This window comes from Lygodium microphyllum, chromosome 26, assembly GCF_053477565.2.
Source record: "Lygodium microphyllum isolate KBCC chromosome 26, Lygodium_microphyllum_v1.1.10, whole genome shotgun sequence".
Lineage (NCBI taxonomy): Eukaryota > Viridiplantae > Streptophyta > Polypodiopsida > Schizaeales > Lygodiaceae > Lygodium > Lygodium microphyllum.
In genome coordinates this window covers 38,788,702-38,814,557 of record NC_141160.1, presented here as the reverse complement: position 1 = coordinate 38,814,557, position 25,856 = coordinate 38,788,702, and the positions used below count along the sequence as shown (strand labels likewise).

Here is a 25,856-nt window from a genome sequence, read left to right as displayed (position 1 = left end):
TTCCATGCATCATAATAAAGCCTTCTTTGAACACATCATGTTCATGATGTTGGCCATTGATCAACTGTTCATAGATTTCAGAGAAATCTTCGTCATCAACATAATGCTCTTTCATATCATCCAATTCATGATGATAAGAAATTGAAACAGCTGACACCTGTGGTTTGCGAGATAAAGCATCTGCAACTACATTCTTCTTGCCTTCCACATGCACTATCTGAAAATGAAACATAGAAAGGAAATTTGTCCAACGCATGTGTTTCTCTGACAATTTAGCCTGTGTGAGAAAGTATCTAAGTGTTTGATGATCCGTTTGCACTACAAAATCAACACCAAGCAAATAGTGCTTCCAACTAGAAAGTGCATGGATCATAGCCAATAACTCTTTCTCATAAATTTGGTAAGTCCTTTCAACGACAGAAAGTACTCTACTCTCGTATGCCGCAACTTGGCCGTTCTACATTAATACAACACCAATGCTATTTCCACATGCATCACACTACACTACGAATGGCTTAGACAAATCTGGCAAAATAAGTACTCAATCTGTAGTCGTTTTCCCCTTCAAACATCTAAATGTTGATTTCTCTTTATCAGTCCATTGCCATTTGGCATCCTTCTTTTCAAGTGCATGTAAAGGAGAAGCAATCTCTGCAAAGTGTCTTACAAATCTTCTGTAGTAAGAGCATAGGCCAAGGAAACTGTGGACATCATGAACGATTTTCAAGTCTGGCCAAGACACAATTGCTTCTATCTTTGCAGGATCCATCTTCACACCATCTTTAGAAACTATGTACCCAAGGAAGTGAATCTCTTCCAAAAAGAATTCACTCTTCTTGCCATTAATGAGCAATCTATTATGCTTAAGCTCATTAAAGACTATAGCTAAGTGTTTTCTATGCTCCTCTTCATTCTTTGAAAAGATAATCATATCATCAAAGAATGTGCCAACGAAACTTTGATAAGGGTGGAAAATTCTATCCATCATCTTGTTAAACATAGCAAGAGCATTGGTCAATCCAAACGGCATGACTAAAAATTCATAGAGACCAAATGTTGTTCTAAAAGCAGTCTTATGGATATCCTCTGGCCTGATTCGGATCTTATGGTACCCACTTTTCAAATCTATCCTGCTAAACATTCATGCTCCCTGTAATTGACCAACTCATCAATTGACAGCCGTTTCATTTTGCATGAAATTTTGGTCTTTTACGGTGGCCTTTTAGACTCTTTTCTACTTCAAAATATGGCTTCTAAAATCTGCTCTCAACAAAGATGATTGTTTAAATAAGCACAACACATATTCACTTTGATCAAGTGGCTTATCCCGTAATACAATAGCAAATTGAATGTATTCATTGCAAAAAGTATAAAAGACTTGGATGTGTATATCCCTCATATAATGTGAATAACACCTTATTACACCTTTCAAATTTTGATATGAAGTCCATGCAATCTATACATTAAATTCTATTCACAACTATAAGTATCATATCCAAATATTTATATGTAATGATATTGTTGTATACCTCGCGTAAGTTACTATATGTATATCCTCTACATCACGTGCATTCAAGGCCTATTTATAAATATCTTTATCTGTGAATTTTTCTTAAATTAAACATAACCATTTTCTATTCAATCTATAAATAACCATTTATATTACACCCTTTTATATGTAAACAAAGCCATCTATCCTCAAAATCGGAAACCTATTCTTGATCGTGTTCTTATTCAAGGCTCTATAGTCAATACACATTCACCAAGAGCCATCCTTTTTCTGAACTAGCAACACAGGTGAACAAAACAGAGAACTACTGGGCTGAATTAGTCCCTTCTCTAAAAGCTCATTAACCTGTGTCATAATCTCTTTCTGTTGTGCTACACTGACCCTGTACGGTGGCCTATTGGGTGGACTAGTCCCTAGAATAAGATCTATGGTATGATCTCCAGGCCTCTCAAGGGGTAACTCTCCTAGTAACGAATCTGAGAAACAATCATTGAATTTATCCAAGAAAACCCTTCTACTTTCATCTAGTACAAACACATTAGTGTCAACTTCATTAACTTGCTTTGCAAAAACCAAGTACACAAAAATATGATTTTTCATTACAAAAGTAATTGCAGAAGCAGAAACAACTAGGACAGACTCTCCTTTAAGCTTCACATCTAACACGAGTCTTGCCCCTATGTACAAGAGTAATCATTCTATTGTAAGTATCCAAGATAACATGCTTCCTGTGGCACCATGGAATACCCAACAGAACATCACAGCCCTCTTAAGGCATAATATGGAACTCTTCTTTGTCCACATAGCTTTGAATGTGCATACGGATTTGCCAAGAATGGGGGTGACAGGTTCAGTATATCCCGGGTATGCCAAATCAGCATGTCCAACTGGTCCCATTTCCTCAAGACGTATACCTAGCTTAGCTGCCAATGCCGGTGAGATAAAGTTTGCACAAGCTCCAGGATCAAAGAAAATAAGCACTGTGGAACCTCTAATCTTTCCCTAAGGTTTGCACAATTCTGTAGCATCATCAGCTAATTGATCTCCCACCATATCAAGCACTAAGCCAATGCTAGGCTTCATTTTACTTGGCGTATCTTTATTCTCCGCATCTTTAGAAGATTGCTGTGGGCACTTAGAAGCAATATGGCCTTTTTGTTCACATATAAAGCATTTCCCAGCCATCATTAAAGCCTTTCTTTCTTCAAATGATTTGCCAAAAAGTGGCCTCTTTTGTCCTTTTCCTTGTTTAAAAGAAATCTGCGGTTGCTGCTGAAATCTTTTCTCCCAAAAAGACTTCTTTGTAAAGCTGGTCTTTTCTGGAAATTGCTTCTTCTTGCCAAGATCCTACTTAAACTGAGAATCCTTCTTTTCAATGCCTTTAAAGCTGTCAGCTTTTCCTTTCAACAATGCATTTGCCACACAAACATTTTCAATTAACTATACATGCTTATTGATACAGACACTCTAGGAACACATTTCTTTTTGAATAAACAAGGTTTCTTCCTTAATTTAGCATGTTTTGGGGTTGTTTAAGTGAAGCTAATGTATTTTTAAAGCTCAACACCCCCTCTCAGGTCCAACAACGGTGCCATGAGAAGGAGGTCAGTCAAGCGTCTCCCCCCCTTGTAAAGAAATACTTTGACACAGAAACACAAATAACAATCATACGACAATGAGCTATGGACTTTTTTTTTTGAATTTGATAGGTTTAGCATTAAGTGTGGGGTTCAAATTTGTTTTCGTCCTATTGAGTATCCGTCCCACAAACGAGAGAATGATAAAGGATGGTCAGACCCAAGACCTTCACAAAACAAACACACTATCCCTACCATTACTGGGTGCCGACAAAGAAGAATAAGGCTAAGGTGGGGATATAGCAAATATGTGAAGCAAGTAAGCAAGCAAGCTAAGGAAAAATTGCCTCGGAGATTGCCATGGGCAATGCCACGAATATTGTGGATCCAATGTCGACCACTCCAAAAGACTGAAAAGTGATAAATACGCATAGATGCATGTTTACATGAACAGAATGCCTATGCATGGGGTAATGCAAAGGGTGATGCAAGATGTCATGCTGACGCAAGATGCAATGCAACAGTGCCACTTGGACAGTGCCCTGGTAGGGGAATTGTTCACTTGCCCAACCACCCTTTACTAGTCATATCATCCTGACAGTACGGATGAAGTTACAAATGTCCATAATATGATACAGAAGAATAAATGAATAAATGTCCAAAAAACTGTAAGCATCATCACTGTCACTATCAAGAGAAGAAGCCACCCCCTCTCAAATTGGAAGGGAAAGTAAGAGGGAAGCACTCTCTCCCCCTCAATCTGAAGAAGTAGGGGAGGGTGTATCCAAACCGATCCTGGGTAATAGATAATGAAGAACCGGCTTGTTGTGCCTATTGACCGCTTTGGCCAAAAATATCTGTAAAATTGTCGGATGTAGGCACAAACTCGAGTCGGATAGTGCCTAGTTCAACATGCTATCTGGAGAAATGGAAGTGGACTCCCACATGCCGCGTCCGTGGTGTAATGATTGGATTGCCCGCAAGGGCAATGGCACTCTGGTTGTCGTAGTAGACAATGGTGGGAGAGTCACATGGGAAATGAAGTACCGCCAGTAAACTCCTCAGGTAGATGGCCTCGGTGGTGCTATCGAAGAGAGCCCGATACTCAACCTTGGCCATGGAAGTCGCCACCGTCTCCTACTTACGGCTTGACCAAGAAATGGGAGCCGTGTCCAAGGTAAAGAGGTAGCCGCCATGGGAACGCCAGGTGTTGGGGTCTCCTGCCCAATCAGAATCAGTGTACCCCTGCAAACATAAACTAGAACCATATGTTAGGCCATAAGAATAAGTACATCATAAATAACGCAACACACGAAGACATGCAATCCAATGTGACATTCTAGGTGCTGTGAAATATTGACTGAGTAAGCTAAATCTGGCCTAGTATGAATTAACCAAAGAAGTTTTCCTACAACAGAGCGATAGGTACGTGCATCGAAGGGCTGTTCTAGGGTATTCTTTGACAAGTGGATAGTAGGATCAAGAGGCGTGGCCATAGGCCGTGTCTGATCCGAAGTGTGTTGTTCCACTAGCTGAAGTGCGTATTTCTGCTGTGACTCAAAAATGCATCCCCTAGAATGAATGACCTTCATCCCCAAAAAGTAAGACAACAAACCAAGGTCTGTTATTTGAAAGGTAGCACTAAGCTTTGCCTTGATGTTTTCTAGGGCAGCAGAAGCTGAGCCTGTGATGAGTCGTCAACGTATAATAGGATATAGTTGACCCCCTCTATAGTAGATCCAACATATAAGTTTGGGTCATAAGGGGTAGAATGGTATCCATATGTTCGTAAGAACTCATTCATCCTACGGAAGCAAGATCGCGGCGCTTGCTCCAATTCATAAAGAGCTTTCTGCAAGCGGAATGCCTTATTCCTCGGGTTGCCTGAAGGAAAGCTTGGTGGCTGCTCCACATAGACTTCCTCCTCCAAATAACCATTTAGGAAGGCACTCTTGACATTCATCTGATATATTGGCCAACCGTGGTGAGCGGCTAGCATGAGAAGCAATCGGAAAGATGTTAACCGTGCGTAGGAGCAAAGGTCTCTTCATAATCAATGCCATGCTTTTGTCGAGACTCGAAACCCTTGCACGACAAGGTGAGCCTTGTACTTATCTAGAGTCCCATTAGCTTTTAGCTTTGTCCTAAAAATCCACTTTGTCCCGATGACTTTCTTGTGACTTGGACGATCCACCAATGTCGAAGTCTCATTTTGGTCAATACTCTCGAGCTCCTTCTCCATGGCCTCTCGCCATTGAGGGTGCTGAAGAGCCTCCTGCCATATATCTGGCTCAGAATCCGCTATATAATCGGTTGTAAACAACGACGCAAATGAAGCTTGAGGAGCAAATCGGGTAGATCTTCTAGGTCCCTCTGAAGTGAAATTTGGTGGTAGGATCCTTGAATCCCGCATGGTCTGCTGGTACCAATGAGGTAACGAGTCTCGTGGAGGGGGCCTCTCACCACGTGGTGATACTTTTTGCAGTTGCTTTCCTTATTTACTTATAAATATTTTATTTTTCTTTTCTTTAGTTATTGTTGCTTTTTACCCCTAGAGTTATCTTTGATTAAGCCAGGATCTTTGCATGGCCAGAAGAGGCAGCCATTGGGACAAATTAGACTAATGGTTTGTCTGAGCCTTGGGACCGGATTGAGTGGGCACTGAAGAATAGAATGCCAGTGGTTTGTCACTGTGTGCTTAGCCACTGGAGATGGTGCAGGACAATGAGTCTGGCCAAGACAAAAGATGCACATGTGAGAATGCCCATGGAATAAAAGTCACTATAAATGAGTCACATTACACTTTTTGATGTGGTTGCAATGATGAAAGTTGCTCAGAACAACTTGAGGAATGCAGGGGTCACCATCCCTAAAATTTAGGGAGTTACTATTTTTGGACCCCAGAATCTGTTCGTGTCATTATCTTCGTTTTTGCACGAGGATTAGTTCTTTGGTCTGTGCCGAGGTCAAATTTTGCACTGATCATGGAGAATTTTAGACTGGAAGGTTTAAACGGGAAAATTGTTACATGTATGCCATGTGGCAATTCCCAAAAGAGAGTGAGAGCATTAGAAAAAAACGTAATAGGCATGAGGGGCAGATCTAAGAATGAAGTTTTGAGGAGCTGAGAGCAGATTGCTGCAAGTTCATCAGCCATGGAGAGTACTTCTTCGTCTTTGACTCATGTACCTAGGTAGAGATTGCTCCCTCTGGTTGACTCTCTCTCTATTCTTAGAGGACATGCTTTGCATGATGGGCTGATTCCATTGAACGTATAGTTCCGTGTTTTCTTTGCACTTCTGCTAAGGCAAGAGGCTCATTGTCAAGGTTCAGGAGCAGTGACAACTTCTCTGATGCAGGAACTAAAGAAAGTGATGATCATGCCATATAGGAACATGGTTTTTCAGCTCTGATTTAGTGCTGTTTGTGGGATTGTTTTACTGCTCGAATGATGCCAGGGTAAAAGGGATGTTGTTTTGGATATGCTGGACAGTAAAAGCAGTAAATACAGAGTTCTGCAGACTGCAATTCTTCACATGAATCATTGAGTTACGGTCACAGAAAACGCTTTTCTAAAAGGGATGTTGTTCTGGATATGTTGGACAGTAAAAACAGTAAATACAGAGTTTTGCAGATTGCAATTCTGCACATGAGTTATTGAGTTATGGTCACAGAAAATGCTTTTCTAAAAGGTATGTTGTTCTGGTCATGCTGTTCTGTCCTTATGCAGCTGGGATTTACTCAGAAAAGATGAAAACCAACTGTTCACAGGTTACGTATTTTGGAACATTTCATTTTTGTAACTTTTCATCTTTTAATTGGTAAAGAAATACCGAGAGGGGCGCTAGTCTTTGAGGCCAATTTGGTGTTGAGCGAGGGAGTGAGGTCTCTGTTTTTGTGTGTGTGAAAAGACTAGGGATTAATTGAAGGAACTACCGCTTTATGTGATTCATAGACCGGTTTCATGGTTCCATCCTCGGGATTTGAATTCTTTTCTGTAAGAATTTAAGCTCGGAGAGTTTTGGGTGAAAAGGCAATACACATAGGTTTTATAGAGATTACAGGACTAGAGAGATGGCAAACATGGACAAAGGCAAATGAAAACTCCCCCATGAAGAAGAGAGTTTTTCTTCTGCTCATAGACACGGAAGAGAGAGTATTGGTGCACAGGTGTCAACACCTTCTAGAACCGAGATTAAACCACAGGATGAGGAGCAAGAACAGGAGGACTTGTTTATGGCACAACTCCTCCGTATGGTTGGCTCTTTCAAATAGCTTGTAAAGAATCCTCGGATGCAAATTTTTTTGAAGTCACATAATGAGGATTCTCAGGCTGATTCATCACATCATACCATGGAGCGCTCAAAAAGGCAAACCACTAATGTGCCTGAGCATGTGGAAAAGACACCAAACATTGAGACAGGTCCAGTGCAACAAGAAGCACAAGCACAGGATCAGGGAGTGAATGGTCAAGGTAGTTATGCACAAGTGATACAACAGACTATTCCTCCTCAGTTTGCTACTTATCTCGGTTACTTTGGTGTTGGGAGGCCCAAACTTTCTACAAATGGGTGTGCTGCCCTCCATTCAGCCCTAATCTCATTTTTGCAAGCTTTAGGTGTTTTTTAGCTTACTGTCCACACCTCGTTCATGGAGGACATCGCAATCCACACTATCCATTGCAATCTTCACTCATTTGGCACCTATTTCTAGCCCTCCATCATCATTTTGCTACTGTTCCTAGCCAAGCGATTGCTGCTGTCCATTGTGCAGTTGTCGTATAGCCTGCCACATCAGCATATTGTTGTGTTTGCAGGCCTCAGCTGTGCTGCTGCCCTGCAAATTTCCTCTCTCCTCTAGCCATCGCCATCATCTCCTTAGTCTGTCAATGTTGTTTTCTCTCTCCTGCAACCTACGTTTGTTGTTTTCTCTCCTACAATCTATATTTGCTATTTTCTCTCTCCTACCAACTGCATTCACTGTTTTCTCTCTCCTCACCTGCGTTTTTAGTCTTTCTCTCTCCTCACCTGAGTTTTTAGTCTCTCTCTCCTGCACTGCCATCAGCATCAAATCTAGTCTTCCTTCGTTGCATTTGCTGGTGTTTGACATCCAGAGGTTGCCTTGCTGCGATTCGGGATCAGTTCGGAGTACGACACACTCCAACTCATTACCCCTATCCTAATCCTTGAGATATAGGAGTTTGAGATATAGTATTCATTCACTATATAGTGTGTTTGCTACATGAGCATTGTATATTCAATAGTTATATCATTTTATTCATTCTCTATGTTCATTGTCTCTGAGTTACCCTAACCCTAACTGTGTTCTTCTATCAGTCTCTGCTTTGTCATACGATGTTATTTGTGTTTCTGTGTTAGGATATTTTCTTCACAGAAACCACTAGCTCCGTAACTCCATGCTGGAAGGAATTCAAAGGTCTCATTACTAAGTCGTGGCTGAACCTCCAAGCCCCCGATCTAGACGAGCCTTGAAGATCTTGGATATCAATAGGAGAAATGGCTGCTTGAAGATGGCCATCCAAAAACAGTAAAGGGTAGGTGATGAATTTCAGGATCCGTAGGTGTCCCCCCCAGAGGGTGGAGATACATGGGCCCCTTCTGAAGGCGAAGAAGTAGAAACCCCCTCAAAAGGCAAAGAGAGTGCAGTTCCCTCTGAATCCCCCTCTGCAAGAGATCGAGAAGAAGAACACGGTAATGATGTACTCAGTCATGCTATGAGAAGAAAAGCTAATACAGCAAAGCCGAAGCTCAAAAGATAATTGCACTATCCTATCTAAATCAAGTGGCAACACCTATTGGAATCTACACAGCGAAGGGAGTAAAACGCAATCCTCCAAGTAATGGGCTATCGAAGTAATCACTTGAAGGTGAAAGACAACTATCCAAGGAGCCCGTTGATACCGTCACAGATGTGAAACATGATCACCAACGATCAAGGGAGCGAACCACAAGCCTGTGATGTTGGTGAGTGACTTGGGTAGCAAAATGCAAATCCCAGTGTGTCAGAGCTATCAAACGTAGGGAGAGCAGCCCAAATGTTAGCCCAGATGTTGACGCCAAATGGATAATGATGACCCCGAATGATGAAGGATGAGCCATGCTGCAAAAACGCAAGTCCCAACACCCTCTATGACAGACAAGTGACACCAGGTGATGGAGGAGAAGCCAAGTTGCAAAACGCAGGTCCCAACAGACCCTATGATAGGCAAATGATGAAATCACTAATGCTAGGTAGTGTAGACTACCGCCAAAGGCTAGGATGCTGACGCCAAGCAAGGCAAAGACCTCCAGACTGAGAAATACAAGTGAAGGTGGAGCTTGAAGGAGAAGGGTGCTAACACCAAGCAGATGATGGTGACGCCAAGTGGAAGATGCTCCAAACGCAAGGCCTGATGCTGGAATAGGGTGCTTGAAGTAGAAGAGAAAGGGTGAAGGCAGCCAGAAGCCACGAACTGCAATGTCCTCCTGAAGGGGTGTGAGGGCAATGGAAGGGGTTGGTGAGAGAAGAGAAGGGTGTCTGATGACGGAGGAAAAGGGGTGAAGAATGACTGAAGAGTAGCATACGGGTCTCCTGGTTATGCCCAAGAGCATGGTCGTAGGTGGAAGAGGCCACACCTTAGACATCCCAGTAGTAGGGTATAGATACCTGGTAGATGACAAGACCAGTGCTACCATCATGAATGATGAGGGGAGGGTGATGTCTCGCATGAGAGAGTTGTGCCAACAAGTATTTAGGCACAACATTCTGGACTGCCGCAAGCTTTGCTTGCCGCCTCTCTTCTTCTCCTCCCTTGGCCTCAAGCTTCTCCTTTAACTCCTTGAAATGGCCAAAATGTGGACACCAGCCTTTTTTGGGGCTATCAGTGTGAAACCCTAAATGAAGTGTGTGAACTGAAGAAGTGGTTTCTCAATAGGTTCTTCCTTTGCCTTCGATGCTTCATCATTTGCATGTTTTGGGTGTTCAGCCAGACCCAGGATCTGAGAGCGGCAGTCATATCTTATACAAGTTTTTTTTTTGTATCGATCTCCTGGTTGTGAGCCTCAATTTTATCCAGTATGGCTAACATCCATCTGAGAAACCCTCTTTGTCAAATCTTGAGGAGGCTACTTTTGCATCAGATTATTGGTTCTTTATTCTGCACTGTATTTCCTCTTTTTAATCATAAGTGCACCTCTTCATCAATAATGAGGAAGCTAGTTTGTAGTATGCAGTTATGATGTAAAAGAGACAATTCAGCATACCAGATCAGTAATTCGTCGACAATAAAGCCCAAAGCATAAGATAATCTTCAGTTCCACCTGGCTAAAACAGATCAGATGTGCTAGAGAACCTACTTTCTATGTAAGTTTCATAAACCTCCTTTCAGGCTAACTGCATTGTCCAAGAGGAGAATATGGTTTACTATAAGATCACTACTCCAGTCCTCAAGGTTGGCATCAGCTAGACCACTTCAACAAGCAAGAAGAGAATATAGATCACTACTCCCAGATTCATATCTTCAACAAGCAAGAGGAGAATATGGGTCACTACAAGATCACTACTCTGAGATTTGTATCAACTAGACCCCTTCCCCTTGTGTGCATGCATTCCCTATTCATCTTTCCATATTCAAGTGGAGAAACATGTGCAATAGGGACTTAGATAACGAAGCCAAAGCAGTCATCATAGAATTAGAAAGTGTAAACTTATGCATCAGTTGCCAAACACCTATCTTAGAAGCTAATCACGTGTATAGGCAGCTTGCTGATTTTGGGACTCGTATAAGTTATTAGAAACTGTCAGCCCATCACCAATTCACAAAATAACCTTCTTTACTATTGCATCTACACCCCTTAAGATAAATCTGAGTATACAAGCTAAATCATCCATTGTGGCTTCTCATATTGTTATTGATCCCACATAGTTACTCTATCACACATTAGCACAGCAGGCCGAAATTACAGCCCTCTGCTGCCATAAGGTGGAGATCATCACTAAAGGCAAAGGATTTTACTAAAGAGTGCCTTCCCAAAAAGAGTAGATACAAGCATTAGCACCTGAACTACACCACAAAATTGTTAACTTTCATGCTTGGTATTGCTACCTGTGCACATTGCAACTGATACTCTAAGCTATACCAGCCTTAGTACCTGGCGTAACACTACAAATCAGCTAAGTATCTTGTATACACCCATTGTGCAAGAGTTTGTTAGCAGGAATTCAATGGTTGTGCTATCTATGCGACTACACACAAGCCTTAGTCCTCCACTCCAAAAATGCGATAGAAATTGGAAAGGAAAGGTTGAGCTAGTCATGTGCAACATCCTATTTCAAGCATTCAGCAAGCCAAACAACAGTCTTAACATAAAACACAATAAAGTTGGAAGATTTCGCTCAAGTGCTTTTGACATCCTGAAAGCACAAAACTCTAGAATCATTTTCAAAAGGAAACATGTATCACCTCTGGAGCCTTGTCTAGCAGTTCTTGTACATAGTTCTCCCCAAAATGCCTGTGGCCTGCATCATATAATTCCTTTATCATTGATGTAGGTTTTGTTTTGCTCACTGCTACCACTCGTACCTGTCAGAAATGTCTGTTGTCAGGATATAGTGAAGTTATGAGCAATTGGTTTGCAATGATTTGGACATATGACAGCAATACTGGAAAAATGCAACCAATAATTTGGCAAGCCAATAGATGCAAAGATGCTGCACAAAATAATTCTAAGTAAGGCTTAGAATAATCTGAAGTAGTTGATCGTGTATTGTCTTATAAAGCAGATGGTTGACATTGCCTCTGCCGGAAGTTTTTGCTTGAACTTCGTCTGCCTGCAACTTTTTAATTGGATTTTTTTTGGGGGGAAGGGGTTTGTGTTCCTGCACAGATGCCCTTCCTTACCAGACATTTCCCTCATCTTAATAGAAAAAAGGATGGCCCTCCTGTGCAAAGAAAAGCCTCATTGCATTTCTTCCCTTTCTTCGAACCTTTCTACAGCTTCCCCTCCCTTATTACTTTCAAAGGAGTGGAAAGTGCCTAACTAAATGGTCGCCACTGTCTTTACTGCAAAGCCTTCTGCTGCTTGTTTATCTATGTGCATTTCACTCAGGACACTGCAAGCTTCTTCAAATCCCATGTTTTATAATGTGCCCACCTTCATGAGGTCTATGGAAAGTCTGGTTCGGGGATGAGTGTGGAGAATTTACTGACTCTTACAGCTAGCGAACCATATAGTCCAATGTTAGGCCCATAGAAACATGAAACGGGGAACGGGGAAGGTGACGGGGATGCCAAACCTAGGGAATGGGGACGTGGCAACAGGAACGGCATTTAAAAAATTAAAATTCATGAAAAAAAATTAATATTTCATTCATAATCCATGTGGACTTTGGAGTGTTAAAACCAAGGTATATAATCCACGAGGACAAATCATTTTAAGTTTTAACTTTAAGATATCATGCATCATTCTAAAACTACTCATTAGAAATTGAATTGCAACTTACAAGGCTCAAGAGGTAAGCTATTCAATTATAAAATGCATAATACATATGCCATAAATGATAAAACAATGAACGATGAGCTAAACTTTAAAGTCTAAGCTGAAAGAACATGCCTATGGTCCCATTGCCAAAAAACTTAAAAGATTACAAATATGAAGTCTAATCTTTAAAAGAACATGCTCATTGCCCCAAAAAAGACTACAAATATAAAGTCTAATCTCTAAACTGAAGCAAAATGTGGCATGCCAAAATAGCCCAAAGGGCAACTGCAAGACTGCAAGAACAAATACAATATCGGCATGGCACAACAGCCCAAGTGTCACACTGTCATCAATGATGATAATATCATATACAATACAATCTACATGTGTCATGTATCATGAGACTCATGATAAGTAAACTAAATCAAAGATCATCATCATGATCTGAGGCTACTCTAGCTACTCCTGAAGTGCTAGCCTCATCATCATGTGTACCATGAATTGCTGCATCTCCCTCAACATCAGCATGTGTCTCCTCTTCTTGCTGCATCTCCCACTCTGTGAATGGATCGGCTTTGTCGTCATACTATTGCATAACATCCTCAAATTAGCACTAACGAATACTAGATCGTTTGCCCTCTCCACACAAGATGGTTCCTCTTCTTTGAAGCAATGTAAGCGTACGTATTCCACAATTGCTCCAAACAAGAGGAGCTAACTGACTGACTCAAAATACGAATGGCTAGTTGTTGCAACTCAGGACCATATAAACCATAGTCCTCCCACCACAAAGCTGCTCCAATCTTACAATGATTCTCCTATGCATCCCCACAACCAAAAGAACCCAAAAAGGTCTATAACATGAAAGTTGATCTCTGATCTTTCGTCTAGTGCCATGATCAGGCACTAGACGAGACAATATAAGTCTCCATGCATCCACAACCTCAGTGTCATTCCCCTGACCCTTGCCCTAGAACTTAGGATCTACAACAAATGCAACTGCACGCATGGGTGAGCTATAGGAGTTCCACCTCATCACAACTAAATGGCGTATCTCCTTATACGCCTCATCATTTGGAGCCAACTCCTACAACTCTTCATTCAGCCTATCCATAGCCTCATATACCTTGCCAATGCAAGGTTGCATAGCATCCATAACCCTTAATAAATGCACAATAGGTGATACCATAGCATCTATCCGCTTTCCATCATCCCAAAAAGTGGAGTTATTTGCTTTCTCCGAGCATAAGATACCTATAGGAGTATCTGCCAATGTTGATGAGGTAAACTCATCACTAAGAAATAACTGCCTCAAGGCACCACTGCATTCTCAAACTTGCCTAGCATCTAGAAGTTAAAGGCAAATCTAGTATCTTAGTATTTTAAAAGTATCTTCTTCGACCGCAAAAAGAAGTGATGGCAAAGAAACTCGTGATTCAAAACAAAGCTAATAATTTGAGCTCCCTACTCTATGACAGGTGCAATCCATGACAAGTCACCAATATTCTTTAGTAGGTTGTTCAAGCAATGAGCCATACAATATGAAGCTGTGATATGCGGATAATATCCCAGGATAATAGCACGTACTGCCCTATTTGCGGGCTCTCTATCTACAACAAATCCCACAACATGCTCTGGGCCAATAAGCTCAATATCTGTAACCCACTCTGCTACAAGTACATCTGCTGAATTTCTTGTCCCCGATGCATCATGTGAAAATATGAAATACATTTCCCCACGAGAATAAGCAACCATACCATGAATGGATCGCTTGTGTGTATCACTCCAACCATCAACAATCAAGGAAACTCCATTTTTAGCCCACAAGCTCTTTCTAGTCACTGTTGCTTGCTCAACAAGGCGCTTTTCCTTATCGAGCAAAGTGGTGCGTAAGGTCTCTGATGATGGAGCTACATACGAGGGGCCATACTCACCCATCTTCTTGCACATCAATTAAAAATACTCTCACCTAGCTGCACGAAATTGAATGTGGTCATGATTAAAAAAAATGTTCCACTGATGTATCCACCTCTCCCTTTTTCTTGGGATCCCAACTAGTATTAAGTGTGTTCTGTCTACGCGCAACATGTGGCGTTGTTGATGCCATGGCCGATGCAATACCTGCAATAGATGTGGAGGTAGCACTTCCTCATACACCCTGCTCTAGACACATCTGATGGGAATGGTGTCACAAAATTTGCAGGGTTAACATCAACATGTCGTGGTCTAGATGCAAGATAAGCTTGTTGACCTGCTACACGAGCACGAAGTTCCCTTTGCTTCTCCAAGGTCACACTCGGACAAAACTGTACCTCTGAATTTGGCTCATGTAAGAGATGAGCTCGGACCTGATTATGCATAAAATGGAACAAGTGGCAATTGGTATTCCATATTCATATTCTAATATTTAAGTAACTTTAAAAATTTAAAATCGATAAAAATTTGAAATGCAAATGCTCGGCTCAATGGATTACCTTGTTTGCGCCACTAGTTTGCTTGTATGGGCAAAGCTTGCAAGTCCATGGTCGAGATCTTCCACCGCTCAATGGGCGATCAGCATTTACTTATTCCCACCATGACCAATCATCGGACCTTTTTCCTTGACTACCAGCCCAACGAGCGGGACAAGAAGATGAAGCCATTTCAGGCTGAAAATTGAAATAAAAATGGCTCGAGAGAAGTGAGAACTCGAGTCTTGAGAGAAGGGAGAAGGCCCAAGAGTCAAGAGAGAAGGGAAAAGCAGAGAAGGAAGAAGGAAGAAGAGAAGAGCCTAGAGGAAAAGAATGGAGAACTTGGAACTTGAAGAAGAAGGAAGACTCAAGAGAAGAGGAGAAGAAGGAAGAGAAGGGAGATAGTCCAAGGAAGAAGGAAGAAGAGAAGGGAGAAGTGAAGAGAAGGAAGAAGGAAGAAGAAAGAAGAGAAGGAAGAGAAAAAAGAAGAAATAAGAGAGGTTAGAGGCGAGGCGGGAGGAGACAGGGGCGGGGGGATTGACGCTTGGCCACTGACGGGAAAACAAGGACAGGCGCCGTGAGAACTCGTCACAGGGGGCGGACACGGGATCGCGCAGAAGCAGCAGGAAGGAAAAGTGCGGCAGACAATCGGATGTAGAGTCGCAGACTATCGCGGGCGGGAGCAGTGGCCGGCCAAAGGTAAGTGGGTGCCACGTGGCGTTCCCTATCCCGTTTTAGACAAGAAACGCGTTCCCTGTTGTGTTCCCTATCTAAAACGAGACAAGGAACGTTCCATTGACTTGCAAGGTGTCCCATGACGGCTTCGTGCCGGGGAAGGCGATTCCGCGTGCTGAGGGGCCGTTCCGGCCATTCCATGTTTCTATGGTTAGGCCTAAGGTAGTGGACTCGCTCATAGCTACACTCCTTTTGAAGTCTCAATACAATGGCTGTCAGAATGGCAGAGGAAGAAGGAAAACATGCAGTCAAAAGCTGAAGAAGCTCATAGATAGCAGAAGCAATGCACAAGATACAAGATGGCATCCCAAACGAGTGTGAGATGCACACGTGATGGCACTATTGAGAGAGAGAGAGAGAGGAGAAAAAAAAAATATATATATATATATATATATATATATATATATATATATATAAACGTCTACATATGGCCAATGTGGCCTATGAGACGAAATCCAAAGTACATCCATGTCTAATGTCATCTCATCAATAAGGGAAGATAACATTAAAATAAGTGGCCTATGAGACAAAGCTGAGAATGACTATACAATGGGACTATGCTAGAGTAGAACCATGTCTAGTGTTGTCTCATCAGTAGAAAGAAAAGAAAAAAAAGAACCTAATCTAATGCAACTATTCATAGAAATTGTGATGGAGACTATAGGCTATAGCTGATCTCAAGATCTGCACATGATCTCAACCATGATGTAGTCCCTGACTCTTCGGTATCTCGTGATAATGGCTCTGATCCGGCTATGGTGCGGCCTCCCGAGATGTGGTCTTGGTAGACAAGGTCGTCATGCTCGACAAAGTGAAATGGCTCTATCCAATATGACTCCATGGCATGGAATGGGGGGTGTCTGCTGGGGTAGCTTTGTCTCTAATAGGCTAGTAGTGTTAGTAGGGTCTGATCTGTGAAAAAAGTCTATCACTACTCTTTGTGTGGGTCCCTCTAGGTGAGCTGGCCTCCTATCTCCCAGTAGTGTTGTGCAACACCGCTAGATCTCCAAGAGGAAAATACCTAGGCATATCTAGTCCTCATACTCCATGACACAACGAAGAGGTCCAAAACCATCACGGAAGAGACAGTGGTACCGTCCTCATATGTCATAGTGCATTGTACATCTGCATATGTAGTGCTCCCTTGTCTCAGGCCCTCGGCCACAAAGCTAGCAAGCCATATCCTCTCCTGAAGTATCTATCCATCTGCCTATCTCCATCTATAGTCTATGAGAGGAGGTGCAAATCTGTTCAATAGTAGCCCATATGTTGTAGGAGAGATGGGTGTCCATGTATGCTAGCCAAATAGTGAATCCATCACCAATGAGACACAAGAAAAAGAGAGAGAGAGAGAGGTGTGTTAAATGAAGGAAATAGTGTAAAGAATACTCAAAGGCAAAGCAATGAATGTAGTCGAAGTGTGATGTTCACAATAGACAGATCTAGCTGTAACTATTACACTTATCGTGTTCCTCCTAAGTTCTGGTGTGAATGCTCCCTTATCCACAAGCACTTTTTACCTTCTAGCTAGAGAAGGGTATTTCCCCCGAGTGGACACCAGTCAATGGGTGTGGTACTTAGTACCTTGGGGATTGTACTTTCAAATCATTCTCACATACTGGATGTGACATTCTAGTACTCTCCTCTCTTCTTCACTTGTTCACTATGAGTGCATGTGTGTGCATGCGCTGAAAACAATGGTATCATGATTCACAGCCATACCTCTTCTCAGTAGTTGCCGCCACCAATGCCACCATTGAGCTTTGCACTCAACTCGTATATTGGTTGTTGTTTCAAACACCTGTCTGTTGACCCATGCTATGACCCGATAACACAACTTACCTCTACACACTGATGAAGGAGCCTGACATCGACTATCTACATTAAAAGTTACCGGCCTTGCGTGCGCCAGCACCGGCCCAACAAGCCTATCAACATCCAATGTGTCCCTCGCCATTGTCTCCTATCAAGTGTCTGCTATCCAACACTTGATTATTACAAATAGACTGCATATCCAACTCGACACTCATGTCACGCCGCGTCAAATCCAAGATGTCCCCCTGAAAGGGAATAGTAGACAAGATGAACTGTAGAACTGACTTCACCTCGGGACAAAAAATTGTTAAGCTAAAAAAATGCATTAGCTTCACTTAAACAGTACCAAAACATGCTTAATTAAAGAAGAAACCTTGTTTATTTAAAAAGAAATGCGTTCCTAGAGAGTGTTTGTATCCCATAAGCACAAACCCACTTGGGAGGGCCCAAACTTTCTATAAATAGGTATGCCACCTTTCATTCAGCCTTAATCTCGTTTTTGCGAATTTCAAGTATTTCATCTTAATTCCCACACCCCAGACGCAGAGGACATCATGGTCCAAGCTGGCCATTGCTTTCTACAACAATCTGGTGCCTATTTCTAGTCTACCACACACTGTTCAGAGCTGATTTCAGCATGCTAACTGCTGCTGCTCGTTTTCCTTGAGTTTTTAGTCTCTCTCTCTCCTGCAGCCTGCATTTACTGTTTTCTCTCTCCTACAACTTGCATTTTTAGTATTTCTCTATCCTCATTTGTGTTTTTAGTATTTCTCTCTCCTGAAGCCTGTGTTTTTAGTATTTCTCTCCTCACCTACGTTTTTAGTCTTTCTCTCTCCTGCATTGCCGTTTGCATCATATTCAACCTTCCTTGGCTGCGTTTACTAGTATTCGACATCCAAAGGCTGCCTTGCTACAGTTCGGGATCCATTCAGAGTACGACACACTCTCTAGCTCATTACCCCTGCCTTGATCCTTAAGATACAAGAGTTCGAGGTACAATATTCATTCATTACATAGTGTGTTTGCTACATGAGCACTGCGTATTCAATAGTCATATCACTTTATTCATTCTCTACGTTCATTATCGCAGTTACCCTAACCCTAACAATGTTTTTCTATCAATCTGAACTTTGTTGTACGATGCTATTTGTGTTTCTACGTTAGGGAATTTCTTCACATGGTATCAGAACCAAGTTCTCTAAGAGAAACCTAGGCCTTGATCTGAAAGCTCTACACAAGAAGTGGGAACAACAGAAGGGCAAATGACTTCGAACACTACTTCCACACCATTTCTCACATCCGAGCTCAATCCATCGATGAAAGAGTCAGAGTGGGCATCACAGCTTGCTTCACAAGCTCCCGACATGGCCGAACAAACATTGGACCACCATGGAGTTCCACGACCTTACAAGATCACAACAGCTGAGTATGATCTCATTTTGATTCATAGAGCCCAACTACAACATATACAAGGTAAGTCTGAATTTCACCCTTTAGATTCGATGCAGGAAGGGCAGAATCTCCACTTAGGACTGGCCATCCACAAGTGGAAATTGGTATAGAGTACACTCCATTGCCTTCATACTTATTCTCTCCATCTGTTAATGATGATTCCCCTTCTCCTATTGATATGGATGATTTTCATGATAAAGGATGTATGCAAAACAACTTTTGGTTTATGAGTAATGAGAAAGATAGATATTTCTTTATGAACTCAAGACTAGGCAAGCAATTGAAACAAGAAACTGTGAGTACTCCTTTCTCTTCTTTTCCTTCAAACAATTTTGTTTTCAAAGGTCAAAATGAAATAGGTGCATCTTCATCGTCATTATTCCAATTTAATGCATTTAATGCACAAAAGAAACCCACATTATTTCCCACATCTACATCTATCACAAATCCATTTAATCTTCCTTCCATCCCACCCTCTTATTCCGTTGCCACATCCTTTTAGCCTCCATTAAGTGCACTGCATGTTACCTCTCATATAGGATCACATGTATTTTCATTCATCACACTGGGGAGTTCTTCAAACTTAGGCACAATCATTAGGACCTCATCTCTTCCTCAGCGGGTGGTGTTCCACCTTTACCTCGCACACTTTCAGGATCATTGCAGCCTAGGTATTCCCCCCCCGTCGCTCTTGAGTGTGGATCAGTTGGTGCCACAACTTGCCTCCCTGGCATTACCTAGTGGACCCTCTAGTCATTATGATGTGTCCCAGTCGTCATTTGGACAGGGCTTACATGTCCGAATGTCTCCACCTCCACCGGCACCTTATGGAAACATTCATGTTCCAATGCATCCGCATCAATCATCACTCATTGGACACTCACAACCTATTTCTGCCTACCCACTTCTTTCTCCCCTCCGTCTTATCAGACACCTCCATCGCCACCATCTTATCATCCACATACATCTTACCCCACATTCCCAATACCTCATGGTTCTACCTTATCTTCCACCAAGCATGCATTCAATGGCAAAACTCGTTTTAACGACTTAAACTTTACATCTTGGTCGAACTTGATGAGACATGTCCTTGACTCACAAAACCTATGGGATCTTGCGCAGGGGTTGGAACCATAGTTGTCACGTACGAAAAGTACGGTATGGTACGGTATGATAAAATACGGTACTAAATGGTACCTTAAGATTTTATAAGGTACGGTACGATATTAGTACGAAAAAAAATTTAACTTCATTATTTTGAACTATAGATGATAGAACAGATATTAAGAGTCTAAATAGCAATGCTATTGAAGTATATAAGATGAATACTTGAGGGTAACACGCCAAAACCTCTATGGCATATGCCGCGTGCGCAACATGCGCTACAACTTACAAGTACATACATAGGAGTGGATACATCATACATGAATGATCATACAAATAAGAGGCATGTATGCTTGAGAGAGAGAGAGAGAGAGAGAGAGATGAAATGATATGAGATGCTTTATTAACGTCTACAAGAGGCCAAAATGACCTGTGAGACCAACAATTACCAAACAAACCACCAAAGGTTTTGGTAAAGGATTTATGAATTTTATTATGGTTTTGTTTGGCATTGCTAAGGCTAACGCAGCTACCGATGGTACATTCACTAATTTGTGTACTCTTAGAAGGTACATTGGGCCAAGCTATCCTCTGGCCTAGTTTTATTAGCAATGTGTACTAATGCTTTGGGTTGCGTGTTGCAAAATGAGCTGTGAACAAAGGTAAAATCAATAGGATTAAGCGACTTGATGATTCTCAAATGGTGCTGAATTTATTTATCGATGACACTAACATATTGTGAAAAATGATGGGACATCAATTAGAAACGTTTGGAACTGCTTGAATACCTTATGTATGGCCTTTGACTCTAGGATAAATCATAACAAAACATGTATGAGGAGTCTAATCAAGCTTCCACCCCCTTTCTTGGTTAATCGATCAAGGCTACAAAATCACCACCACCACCACAACAACAACAGTCAACAACCCAAACCACCACCAACAACAACAACCACGCCACCAAAAAAAAAAGTGCTTGTTTTTTTGTGCGAATTCGTACGGTACAGTACGGTATAAACTATATAGTACGAACCAATTCGTACTACGTACGAGTGCAACTATGGTTGGAACCCCAACCCAATCCCACACTTTCTCCATACGAGGTCGTCCACTCATATAAGGCTAGGAATGCCTCTACTATTATCAAGCTGATGCAGGACTTATTGCCTGAGTTTCATTCTCAACTTCAGCATTTTGACTTAGCGTCAGAGCGATAGGCAAACTTAGCTAACCGCTATGCAGCTCGGGATAGGACCCATCCAATAAATCTTCACCATGAGCTTCAGAACTTCAAAATATCTGACCGTGATGACTTGAAAGTCAAGTAGGCTGAGTATTGGCATCTCCTTGCCAAATTCTCTACTACAAGGACTCATAAGTCCTCTTGACGATTACATCACACTGTTCCTTAACAAGTTGCCATGTAAATACTTCAATTTTGTGCAGCAAATCGTTTCTCTACCCAATTTACCCACATTCTATGAATTTGAGTGTCAGCTATTGCATTATTTACGGCTGCTCAATCAATTTCATATCAATAATCCCTTAGAGGGGGCTCTTGTTACTCATTCTCACAAGGGGTAGCAAGGGAAGAGTGAACAAAATCAAACTTCAAATCAAATTTAAAAACAAAAAGGGAAATTAGAAGGAAAATTCCAATCTCAACTCAAACCTGGGTGGCAAAAATGTACCTAAGAAGAATAGGTATTGCCAACATTGTCAAAAGACTGGCCATTTTGACAACAAGTTTGGATCCAAGGCACGAGACACAGCACCAAAACCCAAGTTACACACCCCCGCCCCTCAGTCAAGCAACCCCCCTCAGGAAAGGCAGGGTGATAGCAAGCGGCAGTGGAAAGGTCAGACTCACACTACCACTGGTCAACCATCCACGTATCAACTCCAAAGGGCTTGTCTGACTGGTCTGTAGAGGCCCACATCGTCTCTGTAGAGATATCCGATGCGAGTCTCGTCTACATCTGTGAGTTGCCTCCTGACGAGATTACCGCAGAGGCCCACTCATCACAACCGAGCATATCAGCACCTGCTTGGATTATGGACAGTGGCGCTAGACATCACATGACTCCTATAGAGGATATATTTCGTACCCGAGCCCCTACAGCTAGGTGGGTCAGCATAGGAAACAACTTCTCGGTCAAGATCCAAGCTCAAGGTTGCATTAGTTTTGCCACTGACAAGGGTCCAAATCTGACTTCGCTAAACAATGTATACTATGTCCCTCAGCTTCAGGTGAACTTGTTATCTATTCAATAGCCTTGCTGGTTGGGGCAAGCAGTTTTCTTTACAACGACCACAATCGTGATGACTCTCAGACTAGTTTAGTGATTGCTCGCGGCGAGGCACAAGCTAATGGCCTATACCACATAACCCATTTTCTTACCAAGCCAACAACCGAGGGCTTTGTATTCCATAGCTTCCAGGCATTAGCCACATCTCGGGAGCCTACAAACAATGAGCCTCTTTGGCATTTCCGCCTAGGGCATCTTGGCTATGACTCACTTAATGAGTTGTCTTGCCGTGAGATGGTTGAGGGTTTCCCTTACCTAAAGCTAGCTCAAGAATGCCTATAGAGCATGTCAGCTCAAGAAGCACCACCATACCCCATTTCCTCAGCAATCTACACATAGAGCTGAGGTGCCTCTTAGATTGATTCACATTGATCTTGGTGGGCCCACATCCACTGCTGCCTTGAATGGCGCACTCTACTTCTTTTCAATAGTGGATGATCATTCAAGATACATATGGGTGTAGTGCTTCCACAAGCATAGGTTCGATGCTTTCACATATTTCTCTACTTGGGTGCTACTAGCTCATAACCAGATGGGTCATCGTGTCGATTGCATAAGGGGTGATAGCGGTGGTGAGTTCATCTCCCACAAGTTTTCCAAGTTTCTACAACAATATGGCATCTCTCACCAACTCACCTCTACCAACTCTTCCTCTCAGAATGGAGTCGTAGAGCAACCCGAAAGTCATGGAAATGACATGCTCTATGTTGTTCATAGCAGAGCCTAGTCTACAACCCGCTCCTGCCCTACCTGTAGATTCTTCAACTCCTAGGCCTCCTCCGCGAGACCCATTATTTCACTAGTGCCAACAGCCCATGCGGGATTCCAGGATCTTACCACCAGATTCCACTACAGAGGGACCTAGAAGATCTGCCTGGCTTGCACCTTAGGCATCATTTGCGTCGTTGTTTACAATTGATTGCATAGCGCATTCTAACCCAAATACATGGCACGAGGCTCTTCAGCACCCTCAATGGCAAGATGCCATGGAGACGGTTGACATCCTTTCAATTATTACTCATGCTAGCCGCTCACAATGGTTGGCCAATACATCATATGGATATCAAGAGTGCCTTCCTGAGTGGTTATCTGAAGTAGGAAGTCTATGTGAAGCAGTCACCAAGATTTCCTTCTGTGAACCCAAGGGATAAAGTATTCTGCTTGCAGAAAGCTCTTTATGGATTGAAGCAAGCACCGCGGTCTTGGTTTCATGGGATGGACGAGTTCTTACATACTCACGGATACTATTCTAACCCTTATGACCCCAACTTGTATGTTCGATCTACTGCAAAGGGGGTAACTACATCCTACTATACGTTGATGACTTACTCATCACAGGCTCAGATTTTGCTACCATAGCGGAAATCAAGGCAAAGCTTAGTGCTACATTTGAGATAAGAAACCTCAATTTGTTGTCTAACTTTTTGGAGATGAAGGTAGTTCGATCTAGGGAGTGTATTTTTGAGTCACAGCAAAAGTACGCACTTCAGCTACTCATGGAACAGTTCACTACGGATCTGACATGGCCAATGGCCAACCCCTTGATCCTATTGTCCACTTGTCAAAGAATACCCTAAGTCAACCCTTCGATGCGCATACCTATAGGTTTGTTGTAGGGAAACTTCTTTGGTTAATTTATACTAGGGCCAAACTTAGCTTACTCAGTTAGCATTCTCAATCAATATTTCACAACACCTAGGAACTCCCACTAGTCGAATGCAATGCTCATGCTCAGCCTTTGCAAGACTTTTAGTGAGAACATCTGCAGGGTTATCTTGGGTTTGACCTTAGTCAATGTGACAAGGCCATCATCCAAGACCTGTCGAATGAAATGATATCGAACATCTATGTGTTTGGTACGGGCATGAAACATGGCATTTTTAGCCAGATATACTGCACTCTGGCTATCACAACCAAGCATCGGAGTACGGGAAGAGGGAGTATGAGCATTGCATACAACTAGTGGGAGTTAGTTAGAGGCTCACTTCGGACCTTTAAGTGGGAGGTTGTTGGGATAAAGGCTCGTTTAACCTCCATGTATAGTACACACACACACATTATTTAGTTGTACATGTGTCCTAAGTATAAATACATTTTATTCTATGTGCACCAACAATGTCATATCGAATCATACTTTCACTCTTCTCTCTCTCTCACCAGCCGTCACACTCTCACGCTCACTCCTCGAACTTCTGCACATCCACAACTGAGCACCAATATGCAATTCTCCCTAGCTTGCTTGCTTGCTTTGCTTGTCTTGCTTACTTCATATATTTGCTATATTTGTATTACCCACACCTCAGCCATTTTCCTTTTTCACCAACACCCAGTAATGGTAGGGATAGTATATTTGTTTTGTGAAGGTCTTGGATCTAACCATCCCTTATCACTCTCCCGTTTGGGGCACGAATACTCAATAGAACAAAAACTAATTTGAAACCCTTACTTAATGTTAAATCTATCAAAACTACAAATCCCTCCAAAAAAAAAAACATCGCTGATTCCATTCACCTTTGTAGGACTTGCTAGGCCACTGGGCAACCGACATGCACCCTTCGTCTAATGCCCTAGCCTCTCTGAGGTGATCACTTGGGCTCCCTTGGTAAGATAACCATCACCTCTGTAGTCTTAGTAGATCACTAGGCAACCGACACACACCCTTTGTCGGATGCTCTAGCTGCTTTGGGGTGGGATGCCCTAGGATTTAAAAAAAAGGAAAAAAAAAAGGGTTTGGCTGGCCTACTTCTTGTGGTACCGTTGTTAGGCCTATAGGGGGTGTTGAGCTAAAAATTGATTAGCTTCACTTAAACAGCCCCAAAACATGCTTAATTAAGGAAGAAACCTTGTTTATTTAAAAAGAAATGCATTCCTAGAGAGTGTTTGTATCCCATAAGCACAAACCCACTTAGGAGGGCCCAAACTTTCTATAGATAGGTATGCCGCCCTTCATCCAGTCTTAATCTCGTTTTTGCAAATTTCAAGTATTTCATCTTAATTCCCACACCCCGGACGCGGAGGACATCACGGTCCAAGCTAGCCATTGCTGTCTACAATAGTTTGGTGTTTGTTTCTAGCCTACCACACACTGTTCGGAGCTGATTTCAGCATGCTGACTGTTGTTGCTGGTTTTTCCTACGTTTTTAGTATTTCTCTCTCCTACAGCCTGCATTTGTTGTTTTCTCTCTCCTATAGCCAGTGCTTTTAGTCTTTCTCTCTCCTCACCTACGTTTTTAGTCTTTCTCTCTCCTACAACCTGCGTTTGTTGTTTTCTCGCTCCTACAACCTTGCGTTTTTAGTATTTCTCTCTCCTCACCTACTTTCTCTCTCCTACACTATCATCTGCATCACATTCAACCTTCTTTGGCTATGTTTGCTGTTGTTCGACATCCAGAGGCTACCTTGATGTGATTCAGGATCCGTTCGAA

The 25,856-nt window shown here is 42.2% G+C and overlaps 1 protein-coding gene across 2 annotated transcripts in view; it reads right to left on the bottom strand.

Moving 5' to 3' along the window:
• The window catches only part of LOC148013164 (uncharacterized), a 154,678-nt gene that overhangs the window by 87,970 nt on the left and 40,852 nt on the right, over nucleotides 1-25,856 (bottom strand). For both annotated transcript variants that reach the window (XM_087667761.1, XM_087667760.1), the window contains exon 2: nucleotides 11,549-11,668. In XM_087667761.1, coding sequence (XP_087523887.1) covers nucleotides 11,549-11,668 — 120 coding nt within the window. The remainder of the gene's footprint in view (nucleotides 1-11,548; nucleotides 11,669-25,856) is intronic.